The 13999-nt window shown below is 48.2% G+C and overlaps 2 protein-coding genes across 6 annotated transcripts in view; one reads left to right on the top strand and one right to left on the bottom strand.

Moving 5' to 3' along the window:
- LOC102194520 (uncharacterized) overlaps positions 1 to 6466 on the bottom strand; it is a 10494-nt gene extending 4028 nt beyond the window's left edge. Inside the window, exons 1-4 of one of the 3 annotated variants that reach the window (XM_005752972.1) lie at positions 6288 to 6466; positions 1687 to 5036; positions 740 to 910; positions 263 to 493 (exon numbers count right to left, since the gene is read on the bottom strand). In XM_005752972.1, coding sequence (XP_005753029.1) covers positions 263 to 493; positions 740 to 910; positions 1687 to 4884 — 3600 coding nt within the window. In that variant the 5' untranslated portion in view covers positions 4885 to 5036; positions 6288 to 6466. The other 2 variants (XM_005752970.1, XM_005752971.1) reach the window with 2 other exon arrangements.
- A 460-nt stretch (positions 6467 to 6926) lies between these two features.
- The window catches only part of zfta (zinc finger translocation associated), a 17456-nt gene continuing 10383 nt past the window's right edge, over positions 6927 to 13999 (top strand). The window contains exons 1-3 of one of the 3 annotated variants that reach the window (XM_005752969.2): positions 6927 to 7834; positions 10104 to 10613; positions 11494 to 11853. In XM_005752969.2, coding sequence (XP_005753026.1) covers positions 7711 to 7834; positions 10104 to 10613; positions 11494 to 11853 — 994 coding nt within the window. In that variant the 5' untranslated portion in view covers positions 6927 to 7710. Of the gene's footprint in view, positions 7835 to 10100; positions 10614 to 11493; positions 11854 to 13999 lie in introns of all 3 variants that reach the window. The other 2 variants (XM_005752968.2, XM_005752967.1) reach the window with 2 other exon arrangements.

Genomic DNA, 13999 nt, shown 5'->3' with positions numbered 1-13999 from the left:
GATAAAAGGGAAACATCAGTGGACCCAGGATTGAACCTTGTGGAACCCCTCGAGTTAATCAAGCAGTGTAAGAGGAGAACTAGCACACCCTAACCAAGAAGGTCCTTCCAGATAAATAAGAAGAAAACCAGAAATGCCAGCTAAACCTTGAGCCTATTAAGTATAATATAAATGTCAGTAGTATGTAATATGAATACAATAATCATTACATGCCAGTGAGCTAAAAAAAAACAAGCTGTTTATGTAACTGTGCAACTCTCACCTCTGTCTGTAGACCCAGGGGAGGCAGCCTAGTCTTCCAGCTGTTGAAGCTTTGGGTGATTCCCTTCTCCCGAACTGCCTTCCTGGCTCTCTGCTCCTTCTTTTTTATCCTCCAGTACTCCCGCTTCCTCCTCAGAAAGTCCTGCTCACTTTCCCCTGGGATGGGCTTTGGAGGAACCATGGTGCTCACTGGTGCCAGCTGGATGGAGGATTGTTTCTTGTGTGGGGGACTCTGAAGGTGAGCAGAGGGGATTTTTAACGGACTTTGACCAAGGGGTTCAATGAGGTGCATGTCAGTACTGGACAGTGGTTTGTCTGGTGGCTTCGCAGCGGGGAGGGCGGGAGCTGAGTCTACATCAGTGCTTCTAGGTGCTTGTGAAAGCTGTAGAGATTCAGAAACTCCTGCACAGCTGGATACAGCATGTGAAGGCCCAAGTTTGACGTTGCTGTACTCATTGCTGGTGATAGGCAGTCTGACCTGGAGCGTGCACGCTGACTGTTGAGCATTAGATGTTGTTTGGCTAACAACCAGAACGGTGGGGATGCTGGTCACTGAGTCCAGAGGAGAGACAGGTGGTTTGGGCTGCAGGGCTCGTTTTGCTGGAGGACTCGCCCCTTTAAGACTGTTGATAATAACGAGCCCCGGGGTCTGAAAGAAGAAAATATGACATGAACAAACGGCTTTTCAGAAACTGAGGCAGAGTTTGCTCCTAGCTTTAATGGCGCCCTTCAGATGAACTCCACTTTGTTTTTCCTGTTCAAATACCATATGCCTGAGAATTGCAGCGATTCAAGCTTCAGCTGGACTGAGTCAAGTCTGAACTGAGTCGACTGCAGAAACCACTTTTATATACATAGAGAAATTTAGGTATGTGAAAAATGCACTCTTTACATGGAGGGCCCCTCTTTTACATAGACACTATGTGCACATGCTGCTAAATACTCAATAGCTTTCATTCATTTAAGTGATGCTTGGGTTTTCTGCCCATTGCACGAGCTAAATACAAAGTTAGGCTGCACTAGTCGGAAATGGTTCATCTGGTAGCACGCGGCAGATTTCAGTGGCCTTAGTCAAGCTTGTCACCTTTGCAATCATCAAATGGAACTCTGTATGCAGATAAAAGGAGGAAGAAAATCAAATGCAGTCTTCTTTACTTTGAGTGTTGAATTTCTGCCACGCTCAGATCCTGAACACAACACGAAAATCTAGGCTTCAAAAGGTTGAAATGCTACGTGGGTCAGAGCTAGCACTCATTTTTCAAAAACAGTCACATGTGAAGATGAATCTGATGATGATGCACAGCTGACATCAGGGGCAACCAGCGGGACACAACATACTATCAAATATGATCAATATTAGCTACACACCAAAGCGCTGAAACTTCACCTCTTGCAGAAAAAGAGCTCGAGTGCTGCTCGTGTTACCTGAACGCTTCTGGGGAAGAGCCCGCTGCTGCACTCCCCCTCGCCCTCTTTCTGCCTGGCCTTTAACTTGGCCCTCTGCTGCCTCTTCATCAGCTTCCAGTACTCCCTCTTCCTCTGCAAGCTGGTCAAGCCGCTCTGCTCCGTCACCACGCTGTTGTACCTCCGCTTTGATTCGGGGCAGATGTTCTGCTCTTGTGCCTGATGCTGTTCCTGCTGTTGCTGCTGTGGTTGCAGGTTATCCAGCGTCACGGCTGTGATGTGATGCAGCTTTGGTGGCTCTGGAGAGCAGCAGGTTTTATAGCCGGCTTTTTTAGCGCAAAGTCTCTGGGTTCTGCGTGGTGCTTCCATGGAGGTGTTTACTATGTAGTTCAAAGGGGTCTGGGATGAGTGCTCACTGGTATGATGCACACCTAGCTCACTGGAAGCAGGAAGCGGTGGAACTGTCTCACTCACCTGCGATGGGTTCTTGAGTTGAGGGCTTTGTAAACTGGCCTTTGCAGAGACCTTGCTGTCTAGCTCCCAGCTTTTTATCTGCAGAGTGAGGTCAGCAGCAATAGGAGCCGTGTCATCCCTTTCAAAGGACAGCTGAGATAAATTTGGCTTCATGTCTTGCTGTGAAACCTCTTCTATCGTCTCCATTTTAATAGAGTTCTGCTCACTTTTACATTCTGTCACTGTGCTAAGAGATTCTTCCAGGAGCTTCTTCATGGAGGCCACAGCTAGCAGAGTGGCAGTTTGGCTGTCTGCGCTCAGACATGGGTCAGACTCCAGCTGGGGTGCTGGAGGTGGGGAAGTAGGGGGTTTGATATCTGGACAGATGGCTTGTTCTGGTGGAGAATTGAGGTCAGCTGCTGGCATGGAGTCACTCTCCTGTTTCATTTCATTTGCACGAGGCAGAAAAAGCACGCTGTTGTTGGAAAGAGGAGGTGCATTTGCTGTAGTGTCGGTGAGATTTCTACTCTGAGGCACAGTGATCAGCGTCCCCTGCTTCTGAGGCTTCCTCCTTTGTAAGGCTGCACCGGCCCTGGCATGTAAAACACCCTGTCTCAGTCGGACAGCGCGAGCTGCTCTCTGCTCACGCTTCTTTATCCTCCAGTACTCCCTCTTCTTTGCCATCCTCTCCTCCTCCGTCAGCCCCGCATCCAGAGACAGGGCTGACAGCGACGGCTCTCTGCTCGAGATGGTCATTTTCATAACACAACTGCTAACGTTTGAACCTGCTGAATTTTGAGGGCTCTGTGGATGAGCAAGTGTGAGCTGACCCACAGTTTGGATAGCTGATGAGTGCAAATTAGGAACGGTTGTGCTTTTGAGGTGAGTCTGTGGTCTAACTGCGAGCAGTCGCGGCAGTTTGTTGGCTAGCTGTCCAGGAGCAGAGACTTTCACCTGAGCTGAGCAAAGAGGAGGGGGCGCCGGGTTTATCCTGATGGGAGCAACACTTCTCAGTTTAGCGTCAGGCTGACGCTGTTGTTGTGCCAAAGGAGTGTTTGTAGAAACTACACAAAGCTCTACTTGGCTTTTGTCTTCTGCTATGCTGTGACATGCAGAACTGTGAGGGATGTTAGCAGTCAGCGTCCCGTCCTCTTTGATGAATCCTCCGATGGTCTCTGGGCTGTGAGTGAGGGCACTTCCGCTTGACTGCGCCAGCACTCTAGTCTTCCTCATCTCCTCGAGGATCTTCTGGTAACGTTTCACCCTCCTCATCAAAGAATCTCTCTCTTTCAACCGAACCTTTACCTCCATGGACAGCTTAGCTCGCTGTTCGCGCTTTTTGATCCGCCAGTACTCTCTCCGTTTAGCTATTATCTGCTCGGGCGTGTCGTCTGGGTTGATTTTGGGCATATTTCTGGTACCAAAAGCTGAGGGCAGCATTGGGGATTTACACCGTAGACTTCTGTGGTTCATTAAGTTTCTCTGTGCTTCGATGAACCTTTGTCTAGGTGTTTTATATCTCGCGATACCCCGGGTAACACCGCCAAGATGACCGTAACTTGGAACCTTTCCCTGAGAGTCTACTGGTTTTTTCACAGATGGAACATCAGATGTTTGCAGAGCAGTTACAACTACAGTTGCTGTCCCACTTTGCAGTTTGTTGTTTTCACTTTTGGCTGATGTAAGTGATGTTTTGACCCGTGTATGACACTGCTTCTGGCTTGCTCCTCTCAAAAGTGACTCTGATGGAAGAACTATGCTTCCCACGTGTCTGGTTTTTGGCGCCGTTAGCCTCTGAAACGTCATCTCTGCACCCTGTGTCCTCTCTCTGGCTTTAGCTAACCTAGCTGCAAGCTTTGCTCGCTGCTCTCGCTTTTTGATCCGCCACTGTTCCCGACGCTTGGCTGCTCTTTCCTCGTCGGACTCCAGAGAAGCTCGTGCATTGCCAACACCTTTAGCCCTCTGTGTGGTGACCAAGGCACGCTTTGTTCCACTCTGAGGTGTTGAGATGGCTCTTTTGCTCTCTGCTTTAGTGGAAGTGGGGCCGCATGGAGAGGACACCAGAACGAGACCTGTGGGTAAGACTTTGGGCTGAGTGGGTAATACAACCGGTGCCTTATGTTGGTTTCTGGGGACTGATGCACCCTGCATAGACACACGTGGCTGAGGTGCTGTTTTACTGGAGCTGCCATTGGTTATTCTGGTCACTCTGACTGGAGGCACTGAGGATACGGTGTTCAGCTGAGTTCCACTGGACACGGGTGAGGACACGGGTGAGGACACGGGTGAGGACACGGTTGCGTCCCTTGCTGTCTGACGTTTACCTGCGGCTGCGTTGCCGCTGGCTGATTTGGCAGAGATAGAACACGACGCTGGCAACTGAGGCAGACGCTTGTTGAGCTTTACTGTCTGGAGCCACTTCTCCTTTTGGCTGTCAGTGGTTTCACGTGACCCCTCCCCCAGAGCATTTCCGTGCTTTGACACAGAATTGTATGAATTATCATTACTCTGCAGAGGAGGTGACGAAGCACCTGATGACTGGGCCAGAGTGGAAGCCTCTTCTGCAGGGGCATTTAGCTGCTTCCCTCCCTGGCTGCTGCTGCTGCTGTGTTTGTGCCTTTCCCTCTCCTCTGACACACGGGCCCGCTGCTCTCGCTTCTTGTTTCTCCAGTACTCTCGCTTTAGGGCGAGCGTGGCATCATCGTACTCCGAGGCCGGCCGGTAACGGTGGGACGTTGAGCCACCTTTACCTTTTGCAGTTGGCATCCTGTTGCCAGGCTAGACAGCCCATCGGTTCTCATCCAACAGCAGTGATTGGCCTTGGTAGCCCCTCAGTCCAGGATCCTAACTGTCATTAGCATCATCATGTTTCTGAGCACCTCTTATGCTCGCCGACATCACAGTGGTGTGCAGATATCCTGAGGAACAGAAAACAGTCTTTGCATTAAAATGTGATGAAAATAAGCTAAAGACTAGTTAATACTTTGTAATAAACATTAAGCAACAGCAAAACGAACACAAGTTGAAGTCACTTGGATGAGTGACGAAACGTTTCCGATGAACAGAATGAAGACCTTTATGGGATTTCCTTACCTGGATGATCGAGCATGCATCAAGACAATATTTTTCCACTTTTTAAAACACAATGTGTAGCACCTACTGTTGCTCTACATTTCAAACTGAGGTTTGCAATTGTCGTTTTAAAGAGTATATAAGCAGGCAGGTGCGGTGGCCATAGTTAGGTTTGGAAATAAACAGCAGTGCTGCACACTGAGGTCCTGCTTCAGGATCTCTGCTCGTAGCAGTGATTGGAGCCATGGGAATTACAACATGCTCACTGATCAGTAATGCAACAACAAGCACAACAACATTAACAAGTGCTGTATATAAAACACAATAATCCCCTTCAATTGCACAAAGTAATGATAATATTAGCGAGGACTGAAGAGTCAAATAGTTATTTACAAAAATGTAACAATTTATACGTTTTTTATTTCCACCAAATAAGTTCAACCAAAGTCATTTTATCTGTTTAACTCACATGTGTGTGCCTCATGATGAAACGAAAGTACACGGAGTACACGGAGTGAGGTGGTCTCAGTGGAGCACTGACGTACTCTAAGATCTGTAGCACTCACTCCAGCAGGATTTCGTGCACCAGTCAGGAGACAATAAATACGTGCACGACGCCCACCTCATCTGTCACAACATCTGTGCAGAATCCCGCGTGAAACGCGAGTTTCAGTGTAAGATTGAGAGATAACTATGAAATAAATGAAATTGTCGTCGTGTGTGGGAGTGCTTCGGCTCCAGAAAGCAGGAAGAAAACAGCGAGTCGCTGTCCCTTTAAAGCTGTCTCTCTCTATCACAAAGTCTATCTGCCATTTTTCTTTATTCTCAGTGTGTTTCAGTCAAACGCCACCAGGCCACTCAGCCGAACAACCTACAGCAAAACACGCAGGGCGGCCGTGGAAAAGCGGCCGCACTAGAGCGGAAATGGTGCCTGGATCGTTGTGTCTCTCAGCGGCACAATGGACAACATTTTCCTGCTCTGGTCCTCGCGGACTGGCGCCTGTCTGCGCGTGAAAGCCGCGAGGACAGGCGCAGATTCGAGCCGCAAAGCCGCGCGCCCGGAAGCACGAGCGACAGAAAACATGCACGTCCGTTACCTTTTAGCGGCACTTAACTTTCCGGGACACTTTGGGGGCGGTTTTGCACAGATATTCTGCCAGGACACTGCAGCTACTTTCCGCCAGTCGTGCTCAGGCTGCCTTGACAACGGTGAAAAGTACCAGGATGTGGGATGCTCGCTGTGTGTGTGTGTGTCTGTGTACATAGAGACAGTAGTGTGCAACGCCCCCTCCTTTCCACGCCACATCCATTCACTGGGTCGCATTAAAAGGATTTTACAAACCTGTCACGAGTCCCCCTGTCTGTCTGTCTGTCTCTTCCAAAGAGAGCCGAGTGGTGCCGGGACACGGAGGCCCCGCACAGCTGTTCCCTACTGGAATAGCTGCACAAAGGTCCATTGATTTATTGTCTTTTTCTACACATGACCCGAATTCATCTGCACACGCTTCAAGCAGGGATCCACTTTTCTACACAACGACCAAATGAGCATGAGGGAGGGGCTGACGGACAAACAACGTTAGGGCGCTGGGGGCCACGGCCCGGTTCCTTTAACGTGGATCCGGTTTGAAAAAACTACATTGACGTCACAGCAAGACTATAGCTAGGGACTGGATACATGAATTAAACGTGTGTAAATCTTTGCGATCCAAAGGTGTGCGTTCTGAAACATTCTTCATTTTAATAGCATTAACATGAGTTTAAGACTGTTTACGACTGAGGCCATCAAAGTTAGTGTATCAGAGGTTTCAGTCCGACTATGTCAACTCAGACAAGTTTACTAATCGAGAAGGAAGTCATGAACACATGTGCGTTTCGGTCTCTGCGCCGCCGAACATCTGCACAGATGTGTGTGACACATGAAAACAGCGCGTGCTGCCCCGGTACAAAGCAGGAGCTGCTGAGGGGCCCCGACACACCGCCTCGTGGTTAACCGGCGCTCTGCCTTCATGTCGCGGCTGTGGGACAGCAGCAGCAGCAGCAGCAGCTTACCGGTATTAGCGCCTGCTGCTCCCTCTGCCCCCCCGGGGTGGGTGTGCATCGTCGTAGCTGCTACTGTCTCTTTAAATTTACCCAGGAGCCCCTTAAGGAGCCCCAGGGGCCCCTAGTCCGGCTCCCCACCCTGAAGACAAGCAAGAGCCTAAAAATTCATGAGTAGAGGCCTGAGCCGAGGCGCCTCCACCGAGCACCGCGGAGCAGCGGCCCTTTTCGCCGGTGGATTTATGATTGTGTGCTTGCATGAAAAGTTAACTTGGCTCCCGTGCGGGGCGCGTGGGGGGACCGCGGAGAGCACGGGCTCCTCGGCGGTGGGCTCGTTATAGAGCGCCTGGCAGATGCGTGTCGAACGCTGCGGAGCGGCGAGAACGTGTTGTTGTTGTCAGGGTGACATGCCCCACGACGGCGACACGACCCACTGAACGAAGCACCGCCAACCACGACTAAAGCGAGAGCAGCGATCCAGTGATGGAAGAGAAAGGAGCGGGGCAGGGGCAGCCCGTGAAGCTCCGCTGTGCCTATCAGCCGGAGCTGCTCTCATTAATGACAAGCGGGCAGGAGGAAACCACGCAGGAGGAGAGCGAGTTAGTAGGTAAAGAGCAAAAAAACACATCTAGTGTTAATTTTCTTGTTTTTGTTCCAACGCTAAGTGGGTCTGCGTGGCTGTCAGATATACAGCCATTATCAGGCAGCCAGTTAATCCGTGTCAGGGACAAAGCCATGGAGCAGCATGGCCCCTCCGTCTCTGTGGCTCCTATAAACAAAGGCTCAACTGCACGCAGGCAGCCAGGCGAAGCGCACACTGCTGACACCTAGTGGACAGCGGAGGTACAGGCCGTCTCAGACCTGTCATCGAGCGGAATAAACGCTGATCGGATAAAAAGGCAGGGTTATCCTTTCACGTGAGGTGCGAGCTGACCGCAGGAATGTCCGTAAGCAAGTTGTGCTTGATTACCAAATGACAGCAGCGTGACTTTCTCTGGAAGTTTAAAGCTCAAGCTGCGAGGAACTGAAAGGCTAGCCTGAAAGACATGCCTACCAATGTTAGACCTAACATGATATCTCTGCTGCTTTCTCTCATGTACTCGTTTGGGTTTTTGTAAAAGTTGGATCATTTACGCACACTATTTAAATGTTACCCATCCGCAGTGAGATAGAAATAGACCTGTGTGGACAGCCTTTACCTTCATAACTTCATATAACTGGGAACTAGAGTGTTTTGCTCCAAGCCTGCTGATGTTCAGGTGTATATAGTTTTTATTGGTCTCTGTCAGCTACAGGGATTTGTTTTTGAGTGAGCCAGTGCAACGCATGGAGTCAACTACTGATTATTTGTTGGACGTGTGATTATTATTGAGTGTGCAGTCTGAAAGAGAGACTGCAAAGTCGTGCTATGGGAGAACGTAACTAGGCAGCATCATATGCTAGTCTATAGGATGACTTTAAGGTTTATTTATTTATATAGCACATTTTAAAACAACAGGGTTGATCAAAGTGCTTAACAATCGGCAAAAATCCAGTGAGACACTAAAAGGCAATGCAAGGGAAAAAATGAAGAGGAGGAAGCCGGTGAACGTAGAGCCAAGGATTGAATGGTGGGAGGTGAAGAAGTCTAAAAGAAGCTTTTTGACCAGATGATTTAACACAATCTTGGAGAATGAGAGGATGATGCCTGAGGACTGAGACGGCTGGTGTTGTGAGTTGGTGCTATATTAGTTGACTTGAGGAATAGAGAAGTGTGCTTCTCAATTTAATTTTGAATATAAATCAAAATTGAAATTAAATTTAGCAGCAGCTTCAACATTTTGACGGGGTATTCACTCTGACGGGCAGGCGGGCCATGTAGACACCCAAGTTTGTGCGTGCAGTAACTCAAGAACAAAGTGGTGTGGGAGCTTCGAATTGATGCCATGGGTATCAGATAGGTGGCCTCACGATGCTTTGGTACACAGGAGCTGTACACACTGTAAGATGCTCAGGTAGCTGCAGAACAAGCACAAGTGATCAGCCACACCCCGCACTGACAGCTGGTGTGAAGTCTTTTTGCTGCGCTGCTGTGTTTGGTTTGTTCTTCACATTATGGGGAAACATCTCCACTTTGATCTTATCTGACTAATCAACATTATTTCAGAAGTCTTGGTTTGTTCAGATGCAGCTTTACAAACCCAATGGCACCACGTTCTTTACGCAAGACGAGCCTCTCTCCTGCTAACTGAGGCCCGAAGGGCTGCATGATCTGAACCTGAGCTGAATTTACTGGGACATCCTGCAAAGATTGTAGCATTGTGTTAACACACACCTGAATCAGCAGCCTGCCAAACACTTCTGCTTTTACAGATGATGCTCATCTGTAAACTGAACTGTATTTTTCATGCGTTAGCCACTTGCGGCCCACATCACCCCTACTTCTACATGGACGTGAAGAAATCGAAGGCAATTTGGCCCTCGAAGTGACTTTTTTGTTAGGGAGGATTTGTTTGTTGCTAAGTGCAATGTTCAAATATGTTCTTTAAAAAGCAAAAACTGATTTAATATGAAGGCCACATGAGCAGAGAGCATGTCGGATTGGCTGATGTGTCACTTTGATTTTGTTAAATACGAACAAAATTGCGTTTATGTCAAGTTTTGTCTTGTTATACAATATTTTAAATTTCAAAAAACAAACAAATACGACATTTTTTTGAAATATTTGTGGGTGTTTTCTTGTTTTGTGCTTGTTTTGTGGCCTCACATGAGATGACAGTGGCAGCAGTGGCCCACAGCTTAAGTCTGAGATCTCTGCTTTAGCAACATGAAGACACTGCTTCAGTTTGAAACCTGCTGCTCTGATCTGTACTCTGTCTCGTTCTTGTCTGAAGAAGACGGTCTTGCCAATGGCCATGGAGAGGTGGAATCAGAGAGCGGTGTGGCCACGCCTGTCAGGTCACCAAGCACCAGCTACTGGAGCATCACAGAGAGCCCAGATCACCCCCTCCTCCTCTCCCTGGCCCCGGGGCCCTCTGGAGCCAAACCCAGGGTGCAGAGAGCCTCGCGTCCAGGCCTGAGCCGGATTCCAGGCCGTGACCACCGCCGGTACTACCACGAGTACTGGCGCAGCGAGTACCTGATGGACTTTGACCCCCAGAGGCACGGCATGATCTGCATGGTGTGCGGTAGTTCATTGGCCACTCTGAAGCTCAGCACTATCAAGAGGCACATCAGACAGAAGCACCCAGACTCCCTGCTGTGGAGCGCTGCTGACAAAGAGGTGATCCGCTCGGGGTGGGAGAGCCACCTGAGTTTGGGGGGAGGGCAGAAGTTATACAGCCCTGCTTCGGCACCCTCACTCCAGGGCGAAGAGGACACTAGGCACTCAGGTCACCAGACTGGAGGTGGGTTGGTTTAAGCAGACGATTTTCTCACACTCAGTATGAACTCATATCATGGTGTGAGGAGGAACCGATGATGTAATGTTTGATTGGATTGGACTGTTTGAAGGTAGTCCATGTTGCTTATTTAATATTACAGAGAGGTAGCACTCGTTCTTGCCTGACAAAAATAACATTAATAATCACTCACACACACCAGTGAAAATGGAGCTGCTGTCCCATAATGCTTGGAAAAGCAAACAGGAGAAGCTGAAGCACTGAGCCTGTGACGTGCATGGTGGACAAAGTGAAAGCTGGGATCAAGCACTTCATACAGCATGCAGTTTTCACCCACTCGCACAAGCACTTTTTCTACATTAGTGCCTTTTATCTCACACTCACACACATTCACACACAACTCTGGGTTAGTGCCAAAGTATATTTGGCATGGAGACCAGGGATGGAACGACCGACCTTCTGATTAGCAGATGACCTCCTCCACCTCCTGAGCTGCAGCCACCCCGTGTGTCCACAGTCGGTGGCAGAAAAGTGCAGATTGTGGCAGATATTACTTTATGTAAAAACAATGGATTTAACATTGTGATGCTAGGGAAGTTTCCCAAATGTAAAACTCCCAGATTCAGAAAAAGAGTTAAAAAAAAAACAAGTTTCTTTTAGTTAGCGGTGTCTTTGTTGCTATCTTGCACATTTTCATTGTTTTTAGGACAAAAAGGCAATTTGTCCTGGCTGATTGAAGACATCTATAATAACCATGGTGTAATCACACAAATTGGAATGAAGATGTAAACACCTGACGTTACCTGTCTGCTGGAAGCAAAGCTAGTACAGTGCCATGAAGCTAAAATGTTGATTTGTTGTCATGCTGTTTTGTCTCTACTATAAGCAGAAACTGCAGACCCTGTGACAGCCCAGGAGCAAACGCAGCAGCCCATCAGCCTGACTCCCTGCTCTGTGGAGGGCGAAGCCCCGCAGCCTAAAGAAGAGGAGCAGTACCTGCCCGAGCCGTCAGCGCAGATCTTGGAACGCTATCTGAACGACTCGCTGCATGCCTGGTTCCGTCAGGAGTTCTTGATGGAGTACGAGTCTCATGCCGGTCGGCTGCTGTGCATGGTGTGTGGAGCGGTGCTGCCCTCGCTTCACCTGGACCACATAAAGAGCCACCTGCTGGACACCCACCCTAACTCACTGGTGTACAGTTCTGAGGAGAAACACTGCATCCTTCAGGCCTGGACTCAGACTCACGGTAAGAAGTGCGACACCTCACACGCCCACCAGCAAAACGCAGTGTTGGTATTAAGGAAATGGTTTGTGCAAGTGAAACCAGTAGGAGGTACTGTAGCCACAGATTAACATAAGATCGTAATGTCACCCTGTGGTCCTTTTACACGTTCACCATCTTCTCTTTTCCGTCTCTGTGCTGTGATGTGTTCATGGTTCACATCCATAAAGCTGCAGTTTGGATCCAGTGTGTCTGTTAGCTAAGTGTACAGTGTTCACTGTATTTAGCAGTGGATAAACCCTGTAATGTGTTTGGCTCTCAGAGCGTGTGAATCAGCAATACCCCAGCTCAGTTCATCTTCAGACTCCACAGCACTGACATTAGAAAGAGAGGTGGGGAGGGTAAGATGACTCATTTTTTAGTGTTGGTGGAGAGAGATGGACACAAACTGGAAATTTGAAATTTTATATGTAATTTTCAGATTCAAGCCTAACTTGTTTGAGTCAGATGGTTGTGCTGGTGCAGAGCAGGCTGGGATCGTCATGGTCAGTAAAAGGTTACCAGAGATTATCATGGTGGTTGGATTCAAACACCAGGTTCCATCTTTCATAAGGTCCTATACTGTCTAAGACAGGGGTGTCCAACTCCAGGCCTCGGGGGCCAGTGTCCTGCAGGTTTTATGTGTGTCCTTGATTAAACACAGATGATTTAAATGGCTAAATGACCTCCTCAACATGTCTTGAAGTTCTCCAGAGGCCTGGTAATGAACCAATCATGTGATTCAGGTGTGTTGACCCAGGGTGAGATCTAAAACCTGCAGGACACCGGCCCTCGAGTCCTGGAGTTGGACACCCCTGATCCAGGAGCTCAAAATCAGTCATGATAGCTTTGGTGACATCCACAGAGACCACGAATGTCCGAGTCAGCCTGAACACAACTGGGATCAGCAACAGAAACGATTGTTTGATGAATATTCTCAAACCAGATCTTCCTTCCAAATTCACCTTTGACCCCTGTCAGTAGTCTGCGGTGATCATTGAACAGAAGTTCGATGAGACAGTGACAAAGACAAAAGGCCAACATGTTAGACATGATTTAGTCTGGCACCATCTACACTTTTATGTAGACATTCATGTAACTTAACCTGACACACCTGTTACCTGCTGAACTCTTTACTGTGATGGAGGCTGTGACAGGTCACATTAACAACAGCTGCTGTCAGAGTTTTGATGAGAGGTTAACAGGAACCGGAGTCTGTTTGTTGCTTCAGTCGTTCTCACAGAGCAGCTGGATCTGTGAGAGTGAATGGATGTTTCTCTACAGTGAGAGAGATGCATTTAAATGTGCAGGAGGAAGAGCAGCAGTGACTTCATCAGTTACTTCTCACAGCAGCATCAGTATGGACACTTTAACCTGTCACATGTCACACTACTATCAAGAAACTAAACAATTTAAACTGAAACAGGAATAACTCCCATCCAAACTAATGATAAAAGTGCAGCGATGGTGCTGATGGAGGCCAGAGTCAGAGACCCAGCTCTCCACCTTTTCTGGCCTTATATCTATCTCATGCACAACAACGACACATCGGACGTGACCTCTCTAAAGATGATGGCACGATATGTCACTTGATTTCTCACAGACTGTGACACTGTGTGGCTCTCTGTCCTTCCTCTCTGAATGAAGCTGTGGGGATGTGACCTGCACTAATTATTCCAGTTATTGCAATTCAAGTCATTCAGGTCCAGTGAACAGCTTGAAATGGTACAAAGTGTTGAACTGCCAGAGGTTAAAAAAGGTAACGTTACCGAAACCAGTAAAATAATGTACATTTCAGACTGGTACAAAAAGGCCTTTTTCAGGGACAACATGGGCTAACAGTTTAAAGCTGCTCTGCAGCAGTGCAGAAGCTGCTTTCAAGCATAACAGTGGTTATAGTGAGCAAGTCTCAGCTTGAACTGTGAAGAGAAGACTTCGAGCTGCAGGTAGAGCGCCAGACGTCAGAATAAGACAAAGAGGTATTATGGACTAAATAATCAAAGCTTGAAATCTTCGGTTCGTCACGCAGGAGCTTTGTACATTGTTGAGTGGGTGAAAGCTCCACAGTGTGTGGCATCAACTGTCAAACATGCCAGAACTACCTTAGGAACAAAGAACAAGAAAAAAAAAA

Source organism: Pundamilia nyererei, unplaced genomic scaffold (assembly GCF_000239375.1).
Source record: "Pundamilia nyererei isolate P.nyererei 1_Seehausen unplaced genomic scaffold, PunNye1.0 scaffold00393, whole genome shotgun sequence".
Lineage (NCBI taxonomy): Eukaryota > Metazoa > Chordata > Actinopteri > Cichliformes > Cichlidae > Pundamilia > Pundamilia nyererei.
The sequence above is the reverse complement of the archived record's forward strand: the minus strand, read 5'-3'. Positions and strand labels throughout refer to the sequence as shown.